Raw genomic sequence first — 13690 nt, forward strand, 5'->3', positions numbered from 1 at the left:
AACAAGCTTTGACTTAGGAAGAAATAATTTCATAGCAAGTTTTTTTGTAACCTTTTCGTTTGTTCTTTCACATCATTAGGATCTCTGACTGATTGAAATCATTACGTTACAATGTTTTAGTTTGGCACTTTGTTAAACATAGACTTCCATGAAATTATTGAGACCTAGTCATGTCAAATTATGTCATGTTTTAGTACCCTATTTGTTAGGTGCAATCAAAGAAATGACTTGACATTAGACTAGAATGTGACGTTTTAAATGTCTGTTGCCCAGTTGAGAGATACGTAATAGTGTAGTAGAGATTCTTGAATTGTTTCATATTTTCAACAAAATTACGTGTAGACGTTTATAGCCTAAGAGTATCTTGGTCACCATTGTCAAATTATGACCCATAGCCTATCATCATTTTGTTAATGTGTATCAAACATTTATAATGTTACGTAGGTCGGTCATCAATTCAAGAAATGTATTTATTTTAAAAATAGACATTGTCATACAACTTATCTTTTACTTGTGAACTTTGACTATGTACTATAAAATGATATTGTCCTACAAACCCTGGATAGATGAAACAAAAACCTATGTGACTGTGATGAACTATTCTATTAGTCCAACTGAAAGTAACATGAATTATGTGTCATAACACTTGAGTCTTCATGATGATTTATTACATTTTGGCCCGTATTTTTTTTTTTTAAACACATTTTTACCCGGCATTTTTTAAAAAAGAATAATAAAAGTGGTTTGTGTAATCATTGTGTAAAATTGTGGAATTTTTCGATTAAAATACGTCCGTCACCTCTTCCCCCACCCAAAAAAAAAGGTTAAGGGTCTGTCTAGGAGGGGGTGGGGGCCATTGCATCTACGCGCCCCTCCCACGGTCCCACCTGGTAACGACCACCATCTTTCATTTTTTATTTACTAATGATTAAATTTGAGACTAAGAATGCGGTGCTACATAAAATACTAATATTTTAAAATATCAATAAGTACTAGCATATATTAAATAGATATTTAACTAATTTTCTCTACAACTGATTTCTGCACAAAAATGGGATCGCCTATCTTACCCAAACGCCCCACTGAATTGGCCAACATACCAGTGTGGGGGACGACAAAATATAAAAAATTGGTTAAAATATTAATATTTTGAATATACTATTATGAAAAATGATGAATAATTTTGTACACAAATTGTGATTTCTCGAAAAAAAATAAATTCGCCCGGGCTGTCGGCCCCTCCACCCCCGCCCTCCTGATCCGCCAGTAATCTAAGCCAGCCAAGTCATCTATTGCTGATTACATTGGAAACGTCGCAGGAGATCCTCGTTGCTTATTTTGTCTTGTCAACTTCTATTCTGAGTCCACCGTAAAGGAGTTGAAGGATATTTATCATTATTTTTTGACTTAATATGGGTTTCTTCACTGAAGCACGCGCTTGGTAAATTCACGTTAGCGCTTTTCGGAACCTTCCACTAAGGGTAAAGTATAGACACTTTGGTGTTCGAAATTCGGAAAAACATAAATAACAAAAACGCTTCAACTGCATCGTTTAAAATCCACCCGAACAAGAACTGGCTTTAGATGTCTGAGATACAATAATGATACTCACTATCTTAGCGTGAGATCTTAATGCTCATTCCCCTTCCCGGGGCTGTGATGACATTGATACGTCTGGTAACGACGTCAAACATTCTCCTCCTACTTTCATGCACGCTAGAAATGGCTTTTTATCACGGTCAGATCTTTAAGTTTCTGCTAACTTGGAATGTGTCACAACTATGCTAGACGAAAATAGTGCTAGAGTAAAGCTACTCGGTAGGGATACGGGTTATCTGTCGACACTAACGTTAAAAATTATATACACATGGAGTCTAACTCTGTCGACTTTGTATACTGGCAATGAACAGCAGCAATGCCTGACGCGACTAAACATTGTAGTTACCCTTGTAAAACGTTCAAGTCTTTGTTTTGGACAGATCAAATCAAAACGCTTGTTGCCTTTAAGAAAATAGCTCGTCGAAAGGAACCTAAACAATCTAACACTCAGAAATATAATAGACTCAGCCTTGGAAAGTTTGGTATCGTGCTGAATCTGGCATCCACGAAGCATTAGCGGATCCAGAACTTTGGAGGGGGGGGGGGCGATTTTTTTCCAAACCCAAACCCTAACGCCCAGTAAAACCTAACCCTAAGCATAAACGCGCGTACAGCATATATATACATAGACATAAATATATATATATCCGCCAGTGCTACGAAGTGGGGAGCTCACGCAGACATGCTACGTTCGCAGTGTTTAGAAGCAGTCTGATTACTGCCCTATCACAGGTCGATTACAGTCTGCCTGTGCAAATGTATGGCTCTATGGCAGCCCTTTTTTTGACAAATCAATTTAAAAAAAGCCTTGAAAAGCTTGATAAATTACAGTCCATAGCACTAAGATTTGTATGTGGAACTTTCTGGACAAGCTCAGTAAATGCTGCTGAAATAATGGCAAATATAGGCCCAATAGACTTAACGAGGAAAGAGTGTTCAAAGTACCCTAATTTAATTTTAAGATAATTATATTTTGAAAAAGTATAAAGGTCAAACCAGAGTTTTCCCGGTGTGGCCAATTAGCTAGTATACATACTCTGTCAAATTTCTAAGAAAATCGTTAGAGCCTATTTCAAAATCCGTTTCAAGGTTCCATTTTTTGCCCATGATGAGTTTGCAACCTAATACACGCAACATGCAAAACTTGACAATTAGATGTATAAAATATTTGGAAGAATATATTTTGTTGTCATTGCGCAAAGAAATATTTCTATTTCCATAACGAGTATATGTAAAAGACATTTCTTGTTAGGTAGTTTAATGTTTGGCCATTTCAGATTTAGTCCATTAGAATAGGCTTAGTCTTTTGAAGTCTTATGTTTACTATCCTACAATGCTACACCACTGCAGTGAAACGCACTTTGTACAATCTAGATGTATTTGTTTTGCTCATTGTACGGTTATCTTACTTCTGTCAAGAAACTCGCCATTATAAGATGTCATTATTAACCATGTGTTAGTGTTTCAATCAACTTCTGTCAGCAGCAGGAACTGACAGTCAATGGCACCTTTACAGCCAGACCGGACACTGCAGCGATGTCGCCGAGGCACATGCTGGACGACTTCAGGCCACCCGTTTCCAGGTTCGACTGCCGCCGTCGTAAGAGAAGTGATGTACATGCGAACGGGTGGACTAGATCCAGCGGGGAACTGCGGTCGTTTACTTCCACAAGCAGCTTCCACGGGTTGCCATCACAGATATTCCTGGTGGATGTGGTAAATATTGCTCCAACTTTCAGGAAGCACTCTACGAACTAACAGCTAGTTAACTGAGAATATAACGCATGGTGAAGTGATCATAACAATCTCACTTTTCTTAATGTTCTGGTAACTCACACTGCTTGAAATAAACTAATATTGCTACGGGTTGTTGGACTTGCCCAGTTTTTCTTTTTTGCTTTTCTTTAAAGTCTTTTTTTTCTTCTTAATAATGAAAATGTGAATGTTTATGTATGACGCAAAACTTGTTAACGCTAAAAAGGACATGCTTGTGTAATCTCTACTTCAAATAACTTTCACATGTCACGCTAGTCATGGCATTCAGGGCTATTGTTGTTTTAACATGAGGATTTAATTATCTTTGCAATTATTTACACACCAAAAAGGAATGCCACCCAGAAGCATGTGACAGTTGTGTTAGAATGTTTTGGTTTAATGTTAGATAACTTTGTTGAGTTATTTGTTTTAATTCTAGCGAGTACAGTTTCAGGATGTAATGAAATACCTGAGAAGTAGGCGGTCTGGACAGGCTATCGATTTATTTCTAGTTCAAAACTGAACCACTATGTTGTCTGTGAGCAGAAAGTACACTTAGGAACATTTCTTGCGTTTGTTCTTGATGGTCGTAGACCTAGATCTTTTAGAATTTGTGTCTTTGTTTAGTGACTACAGATGGTTACAATATGATTAGTCAGTGTGCTGTGAAAGTCGCGAGCTTTTCTTGTACTATCTTTAATGGCGGTAATAGAAATGATTATATTTTGATGGTTGTGAGAATTTCTTGTACTGTCCAAGATGGTTGCAAGAATGCCTTTTAGTTTTCTACAATGTTAGTTGGAGAGTTGCGTCATGATGATTTATTGCAATTGCCTCTCTAGATGTGTAACGCTGGCCGACATGTGTAAAGTTATTGAAATAGTCTACTGGTGACCTTGTGCGATATATATATTTAGATTCTGACAATTTTCTTACACACATGATTCGTTCTACGGTCACGCTTGCTGTATCGTAACCCGAACTTTTGTCATGAATTTTTAATGGGACATTGTCAACAATCTATTTTCTTATGTGAGGGACTATGCGTGTTTATAAAAATTTTTACCTATCATTTCTATTTGGAATCCGTCAAATATTTGGAATGCCTCGAATGATATTCATATTTAGAAATGTACTTCTTAAAATCTTTTAGCATAAAGTATTTCATGTGTGTATCATTTAGTGAGTGTGTCACTTTATGACTTATCACTCGTGGATACATTTATTGAACGAAAGAGCTTTGGCCACTGAATATAAGCATCTGATACATGTATGATTTCCGAGATAAAGAGAACATAAACACTGATTATAAAACACTGTGTGTGCTTCTCATTAGGTGCATTGCTCTAAATATTCTTAGACACTGGCGTGAATGGAAGTCTTATACAAGCACTTGACTGGTACAGTTTGGGTCGAATAACTTGTAGTGTCTGTTAACCAGGTAGACTTGATCATGACATCTTTTGGGCCAACTGTTCTCGTGCAAGACGTGAAATAAACATTCTGAAACCGTGATGTTGCTTTAGAGATTCCTCTTGATTGTGCTTTCAATTACATCATCTGGAGTTAATTGACTTTACATTTACAAACTGTGAATAGAGAGTTAGTCTCTACACAAAATTTTGTCTGTAGAAACACGTTGAATACAATGACTTTGTAAACATCAATTAGAGATTCGACTCTTGGACAGTAGAAACTTTATACATTTCCAAGTGGTTTTTCTTCCGAGCCATGAGGGCTCCAAAACTACGAGATTTTTGAGCGCCCACAATTTCAATGACCATAATTAGCCTCGCCCCTTATGGTCACGGCATGTTAAAGCTGGACATGATGGAGCAGGTACAGCCTCGCTCACGGAGCACTTCAATCATGGAGGACATCAGCAATTTGCGTAGGTCACTGTTTCGCCAACAGTCGGAAGGTAAGGTGAGTCTAAAATGGCCGGGTCAGCCAGTATGCTGCCAAGTATTGATACTCCACTTATCCCATCCATTGTTGTACACAAGACTACACAGACTGGTCTTTGTTATTGTATTGGTTTTGTAAATCTCTCATCCTAGAGATGAATATGCTTGCTCATATTTTCCATGAAGTTTTTCTTTAATGTTGTATCTAACAATGCAGAATGTATTGCCATAACCCCAAAAGAAAAAAAGTTTGCTAGAAAAAAAAAATTGAGCTAAACAACAGGACATTATGTATTACATACACAATACCTAATACAAAAACACACATACTTACACATGTAATGTGTATGTGTGCTACACACACATGAGCAGGTCCACTACACCAAAACTATGTACAAGAATTCACTATATTGCCTACGGTTGCAATTGTTACAAAGCTTATATGAACTACCTGGGTCTGTCTGTCTGGTATACATTTTGTACACTTTATATTTCTCACATTCTTGGATCAAGTTGAAACTTTGAACAATTATTCATTGTCTTTAACAAAACATAAAGCAATAAAAAAAATAATTATGGTAATTAATTATTTTTGTTTTATATTGAACAAATAGGGAAAAATTACAGTAGTATTGAGATATATGACTGTAAATGTACTGTTCTTCCCCTTATAGTTTTTTAAAATAAAATATTTTGCTTGTTTTGTTGTTATAATTTGTAATAAACAACAAAATATGCTCACAAATCTTTCCATTTGACATGGTTTTCTTTAAGTTGTACAGTACCATAAAAAGCTAAAATAAAACATCAAGCTAAACATATGATCAGTGTGAATCTTCTTACATAGTTACATACACATTTTAAAGCATTTTTTTTTCCAACAAACACAATAGTGACTAAATAAATGCTAAACTGCATATGCTCTTGAAATTAAAAAGGTTCTTAGTGTATGCTTTATTTTAATTAATAATTCAAGTGCTGTCTACAGTCACTAGAAAATCAAAACTAGTATTAAAGAACAAGTTTAGTTAAAAATAGTTTCAGAAGAGACATGACAGTGACCTGATTAAAATACATTTTGTTTGTACCATTTTAACAAACAAAATCTAAATTAGATTTTAAAACCAAGCTATTATTAAAAAAAACATATAATACAATAAATTCATAGATTTAAACCAGGGAGTGTCACTCACATAATAGCCTTGTTTGAAGCAGTGCAATAACTAAGTTTCTATTTTATTCCCACAGAAAGCAAAAAGAACTATTTCTTTTTTTTTCTTCAAACTCTTTGCTTTGTCTAATAATCTTTGTGCATGGGGTCTTGTGCTTATATTTGATGTTTATGTCTTCTTACATCTTTGTATACAGAGCCATAGCATCTTTACCTATTTAATTCAGCATCTTTAATTTGATCACATTACAAAAAAAGCTGTCACTCTGTACATGACATCATTATAAAATTATAAAATAAGAAATATTATCTTAGTCATGATCTATATATGCAGTAAAAAATTATTTATTTTAGCTTTTCCTTTAAGTTTAAAGTTTACCTTAACTTAAATGCTTTCTAAGATATTTCAATCTAATAGAGCCTCTAGTCAAATGTAAATAACAATTAGCCCACTGCAAATGCTATCACGTTATTTTTCTCCAATAAATTTAAGAATGGAGTTAAAAGAGGTAGAAATAACTTAAAAATTTAGATTACGAGTTTTAAAATATTACTGAAAAAAAGAATACTTGCAAGGAAATAAAAGAACCAAGCCCTATTTAAGAAATTAAATTGATTAAAGTTAACAAATCCAAAATGTTTATCAGACCCAATTTATGCCATTACATAGATATAATGATCAACAACTATGTTCATACTATAATTTCTTTTTTATTGGACCTCATCAGGATCCCATCTATATGGCATTGTGATTTAATGATCAATTACTTTCTTCATAAAATATTTGTTCTTATTGGACCTCATCAGGGTCCCATCTATATGGCCCTAATAACCCACTAGTCTCAATACACAGGTGTTACAGACATACCTTATTTACATATAAATTTAATTCACAAATTTTTGTTATTCATCACATACGTAAGGCAAACTTGCTTACTTTTTTAAATTTTAGAATGAATTTGGAACAAAAAAAAATTCAGTTATGCACATAATTTACAATACAATTCTCTGTTTAAAAAATTAATCAAATAAGATTGCCAAGTCCAGAAAATGTTTCAATAATTTTGAAACGATCTGATATATTTTTCAAGGGGGAACAAAACTTAAGTATGGAATAGCTTGCCTTTCTTTCTTGCATGAAATAATGCAATGTTTAATTTTTTTTATCTAGCACTGTTTTGTTATCGGCACCAATTTTTTGAGAAGCATCAGCATAATTTTCCTGGTCTTTTGATACTGTCATGTGTTTTATAATTCAATGGCATTGTTGTAAATCTTTTTATTAAACCTTTAAAACTTGTCATTTATGAAAATAAAAATATAATATTCTACCTGTTGTAGCTCTATATTTCTCTTATCATTTTCTCTACATTTAATTTAGCTCACTTGGTCTAATCACTGACATTTTGGTCTCAATAAGTAAATACTTTTATGCTTTTTGAAGTTTTATTTTGTTTTTCTATGATTTAGTCCAAAGAAGTGACTGGTTCTGTTAAATAGTGGATTTCTTTATATAAGAATTCATGCTATGTCTCTCTCAATGTTTTCTCTCAATGATGACATTTACAATATTTACATACCTTCAGTTGTTTCACATTCACATTTTATTAGAAAATATTGATGCCTAATCTCTAAACATCTGTAGTGTTGTCAATTTTTACTTGTACTTTTTGTGTGTCAGGATGTGAAATGGAGAAACATTTTATTCTTATTAATTATGATATATTTATTTCTAAAAAGAAAACAAAATGATTTAATTTTACTTACAAGGAATATATAATTATAAAATATATTTTTATGATTAATTAAAATTAAATACTTTTGTAAAATTATTTTTATAATTTCTATTTGACGGTCACTAAAACTTTTTTTTTCTAGGTCACTACTTTAAGTATATTATGATTATCATTGCTCCATTTTCCTTTTCCTTTAAACTCCACTGATTACTGCTTGTTCTGATAGTTTATTCTTGTCTTTGATATTTACATATCCTTTTATTTTTAGAGCCAGAGATCTTGGGTAGAGAAAACATTTGTGAAGCGAGAATGTATCAAATTTATTCCATCACTTAGAGATACCACGAGGTAACAGCCAAATATTTAACTTTATTTATTAAATCTATTGAGGAATAAGAATAAATCAGATCTTAATTTCAAAATGCTACTCTAGATTTTGATCTATATCTTAATTATTCTACAGATGTTCTTGTGGAAGAAATGAATACTGGCACAGACAAACTGGGGCTTCCTGGCTAGAGAGTGGCCATTTAGAAAAATGGCATCCTTTAAAGCATACTGAGCCAAAACCAACTGATGCATATGGAACAATCGAGTTTCAAGGGGGTCCTCATCCCAGTAAAGCACAGTACATGAGACTAAGTAGTCTGGACACAAGACAGGAAAATGTTTTGGCTCTTCTATTGAAGGTTTGTCTATAATTTTAGCTCACTATCATACTGGTGTACTTGTAAAAAAAAGTAAAGTTTCCCTTTCAGACCTTGCAATCTATAAGGCAGATGATGTTAAGGTCATCTGTTTCTTTGGCAAATGGTTAAAGAGCAGGCTATCATGTAGCCAGCACAACATCCAACCGCCCTTCACTTTTCCCAATTAAAGTTAAGTACCCATTAGAGCTGAGACTCATGGGTGCCCTAAATATCCCAAAATGCAAAATCCCTGCCTTCACCAGGATCCCTGGTTCGGAAGGCAAGCGCTTAACCACTCAGCCATCAGTGTACTGCTTTTTGGTAATTTAATTAATGGTGCTATTCCATTGTACCTATTTTCCTGTACTTGTCTTTCTCATGATACATATGAATCTAAAATAAAAATAAAAATAATTGTAATTAAACCACTTATTTAGCTTTGCAAATGGCTTCCCCCATGTGCTTTCATTGAATTGGTGTGTTTTACATGAAAATTTATGATATAGTAAGCCTAAAGTTGATCTAAATTTTAGTTAATTTTGACTCTTTAGAATCAGAATTTTATTAAGAAGGCTTTTTCTGCCATTGAAAGATACATTGAGAGATCAATTGATAAAAAAAAAAATGTGATTTTAATAAGGTCTAGAGCTTAAAAGAGATTGTAAGAAATGGGAGGGGGGGGGGGGCTTGGCCCTCAGAAGTTCAGGCATACGGGAAAGTTTGTTTCAGGGACTAGGAGCTGGTAAATTTAAAATTAGCTTAAGTTGTCCACAGTGTCCTTGTATAATTTTTATCTTACGCTATTTCTTGTTCAGCACTGGGGGCTAGATCTTCCCAAGCTACTTATAACAATACATGGAGGAATATTAAACTTTGAGCTTCAGCCCAAATTAAAGCGGGTCTTCAGAAAAGGGTTGCTTAAAGCTGCTAGAACCACAGGAGCTTGGATAGTCACAAATGGCACAAATACAGGTGACATATATAATATTTTCATTAGTTAATGATTTTAAATATTGCCTAGATTCGTGCATCTTTTCAATAATTTTTACTTTATATTGAAGGTGTAACCAAACATGTAGGGGATGCCATTAGTGATAGAACAACAAAGACACACAATAAAGTAGTTGCTATTGGTATAACACAATGGGGTATTGTGGAAAACAAAGAGTCTTTGATAGGGAGAGATGTAAGTAGCTTTTATATTTTTATTTCTATTGGATCTACTAAAAAAAAATCTTTAAAAAATTAAGTTGAAAATATACATTTAATTAAATGATTTCAATTCCTTTTTCAGAAAGTTGTTCCCTACCATTGTGTATCTTCTACAAAATCAAATTCTTCAGTTTTAAATAATAACCACTCTTACTTTGTACTGGTTGACAATGGAACTGTGGGTAAATATGGAGGAGAAATTCTTTTTCGAAAGAAGTTTGAAAAGTACATTGCTCAGCAAAAAATTGGCATAGGTAAAAAAAACAACATTATGAAATTGTTAAACTATTGATTATAAGATAACGTATTTTATATTGATTTATATTGATGAAAAATTATTGAAAAGCAATTCCTGTTTATGCTCTTATTTTCAGGGAGTGGTTTCAGAGGCCATTCTGTTCCTGTGATCTGTGTGGTGCTGGAAGGTGGGGCCAACACTATACGTTCTGTCTTAGAGTATGTTACAGACACACCCCCAGTTCCAGTTGTTGTATGTGATGGTAGTGGTCGAGCTGCAGACCTTTTGGCATTTGCCCACAAGTACACTATGGATGATGGGTTTGTATTTACACAAATTATTGGCTTACAGGTTATTCAATTTGTTTGATGACTTGTGGCTTTTAATGTGTGCCCAGGGCCAATGCAACTTTATTATTGGAGTCCTGCATCTAGCTTTCTGCATTTGCTTGAAGAGCTACTGAAAAATTGTACAATCTCCTATAAAATAAATATTTCTTTTGTGGCTCTGCCTGCTCACTATTGTTGGTGAAAGTGTGTTAATGGTAGGGAGCAGAGTTGTCCAAAAGGGGAAAAAGTGAAACAGGCAGTCATTGAAATGAGATAATGATTCAGTCACTTTTACTTTATTCTAAGTATTTCTTTGAACATTGTACATTATTTTGAATATTTATCTAGAATTGACTATTTTGCTAAGATTTATTTGAAACTGAAATAAACTAGTTTTTAATTTAAGAGTCCCATGAAATTTAATCAATGGAATAGAGCAAAGATAAAGAATTACTGTACATAGCTCTTTCCTTTTTTCTGAGTTCTTTTTATAAAATAGAGAAATATGTTTTTGTAGCACAATGGCTGAGTCTCTACGTGACCAGTTGATTCTCACCATACAGAGGACATTTATGTACAGTCAGGAACAAGCTGAAAAACTTTTCATTGAAATTATGCTTTGTGTCAAGAAAAAAGAACTGGTAATTTTAATTTTTCTTTAAATGATGTTCAGGGTAGTCTCTAGAGTGTATGAACAATTAAGCTTCATTTGTGTCTTTTATAAATCACTTTGTTGGCCTCTTTCAGTTGTAGAATGACTATGGTTCATTTCGCGAAGTGAACAATGTCGCCCACACAGCAGCTGATTTTACCAAAGAAATGGAATGTCCGATACAGTTAGGGATCAGTAGCGTCGCAGGCTCTGCCAGGCTGTAGAACGGTGTGCCACAATCTGCCTAAGGATCTCCAGCTCCTGATTTTTCATCAGGGTTGTCTCCTGAAGCCTTTCCCATGTTTGGGTATAGCCGCAAGGCAGCGGAGGTTTGGATTCAGAGTTTTCCTTCTCCTAGATGGGGAGCCAACCAAGACTAACGAGCCCCTCCTGCCCAAAGCTTACTGGTTTAGGCGACAGTTGCTCGCCTTTGCCCCTTCTCCTGTCTGTGTTAACGGTTCCGCCAGGCTCAGTATCTGAACCACACGTGATGGCCAGGACTGGTTGTCAGAGGCTATTAGAGACGCATGCCATTGGAAGCATTTTATAGGTGATGATGGGCTTAAGACCATTTCTACTTCCGGCGTTAACAACCTTGCGAAACCAAGAAAAGATAATTAGTGTATCACTGAGATAAATTTTGTGCAAAAAAAAATTGATTTCTTGTTACAGATTACAGTGTTTAGAATGGGAGACAATGAAGATTCCAAGGATATTGACTTAGCCATACTTACTGCTTTATTAAAAGGTAGGTTGTATGTAGACATTAATGTTTTATACAATAATTATATTATTAGCACAATAAGCCTTTTAATTAGCAATGTGTGAAAAAAAAACAACAACCTGTTAATATAGTTATCAAAGGTGAGGGGAGTGAGAAGACTGGTGATAGTGACCTTTTTTAATTTTGTGTTAGCCTGGCATACAGGTAGGAGAGTACCAATTTTTAGAATAACAATAAATATCTAGTCTACTAAAAATATCTTTCGTAAAAAAATAGATGTTTTTTTTTTTTTTAGGGACAACTGCAAATCCTATAGATCAGCTTAATTTGGCCTTAACCTGGGATAGAGTGGACATAGCTCGAAGTCATATTTTTGTTTATGGACAAGAATGGCCAGTAAGTTTTATCTGAAAGAAGTTTCTTTTAAATTATAATTAAAACTCTAGAAACTGTGTTAATAGAGAAGGACATTCATTCCTTTTACTTTTTTGTTTTTAGGAAGGTGCCCTTGAAGTAGCCATGATGGATGCCTTGATAAATGACAGAGTTGATTTTGTTAAACTTCTCCTAGAAAATGGAGTCAGTATGCATACATTCCTGACCATACCCAGGCTTGAGGATTTATATAATTGTGTGAGTTAATAAAATAATGCCTGCCAGCTCTTTTTTACACTTCTTAAATTTTACCTGTGAAGATTAATCATTTGAGAACTGACATTTTTGCATTTTCTATTGTGAAAACCTAATCAGTATGACTATGTAATCTAAACATCCATCTTACTGTCCCAGATGTAAAAAAACAAACAAAAAAACCCTTAAGATTATCTAGATGTATATTGAATGCTGAACATATTAAATAGCTATTTATTTTTGGATCTGTAAAAATTATTTATTCCTTTACTTATAATTTGTAAAGGATTTTTTTGTTATGTTAAATGAAATTTAAAAAAAAAATTTGACTCACAGTTTTTAATTGTACTTTAACAGCGACAAGGTCCAACCAACTCTCTCCGTTATTTGATTAGAGATGTTAAAAAGGTTAGTACAGCTATTTGAATCTGTCCATATTAACATTAATATCAATATTAAACCTTAGAATTTAAGTTCAAAGCTTACACTTTTATTTTACAGCATGTGCCTTCCAATTATTACTATACACTGCCAGATATTGGTTTGGTGCTGCAGTTTCTAATTGGAGGTGGTTTTAGATCATCTTACTGCCGCAAGATCTTCAAACAAAGATACCATGCTTTCAAACACACAGTAGGTTCTTTTCCTTCATATAAACAGTATGTTAAGGTATTTGTTATATTTATGGCATTTGTGTGTTTGTACAATTTATTTCTAAAATAGGCATACATTTTTCTTCATGCTTGTGTTTTAGGGTTCATCTGTGGCCACATTGATCAGCTCTATTCCTCAACTACTTAACACCAAGCAAGCAGAAGAACTGTTTCCTTATCCATTCCATGACCTCATGATCTGGGCGGTCTTGATGAAAAGACAAAAGATGGCACTTTTTATGTGGCAACATGGAGAAGAAGCATTGGCGAAGGTAAATTTCTAACATTGCCTAAAAATGAAGTTTAAAGATACGAACATGTTTTAAAAATCTTAGATGTATAATTTATCAATATTGTTTAGCATTAATTAAATAGACTTCATAATTAAATAGTTT

General features: G+C 33.9%; 1 protein-coding gene across 1 annotated transcript in view; it reads left to right on the forward strand.

The window, feature by feature from the left end:
• Positions 1–13690, forward strand: part of LOC106068549 (transient receptor potential cation channel subfamily M member 1-like) — a 47776-nt gene that overhangs the window by 22309 nt on the left and 11777 nt on the right. Inside the window, exons 4-17 of the mRNA XM_013227956.2 lie at positions 3082–3315; positions 8437–8516; positions 8632–8857; positions 9673–9829; positions 9919–10043; positions 10152–10323; positions 10444–10627; positions 11154–11277; positions 11961–12036; positions 12308–12408; positions 12511–12645; positions 13000–13050; positions 13144–13275; positions 13397–13567. Of these exons, the coding sequence (XP_013083410.2) occupies positions 3082–3315; positions 8437–8516; positions 8632–8857; positions 9673–9829; positions 9919–10043; positions 10152–10323; positions 10444–10627; positions 11154–11277; positions 11961–12036; positions 12308–12408; positions 12511–12645; positions 13000–13050; positions 13144–13275; positions 13397–13567 (1968 nt within the window). The remainder of the gene's footprint in view (positions 1–3081; positions 3316–8436; positions 8517–8631; positions 8858–9672; positions 9830–9918; positions 10044–10151; positions 10324–10443; positions 10628–11153; positions 11278–11960; positions 12037–12307; positions 12409–12510; positions 12646–12999; positions 13051–13143; positions 13276–13396; positions 13568–13690) is intronic.

Source organism: Biomphalaria glabrata, chromosome 1 (genome assembly GCF_947242115.1).
Source record: "Biomphalaria glabrata chromosome 1, xgBioGlab47.1, whole genome shotgun sequence".
In the NCBI taxonomy this organism is placed as follows: domain Eukaryota; kingdom Metazoa; phylum Mollusca; class Gastropoda; family Planorbidae; genus Biomphalaria; species Biomphalaria glabrata.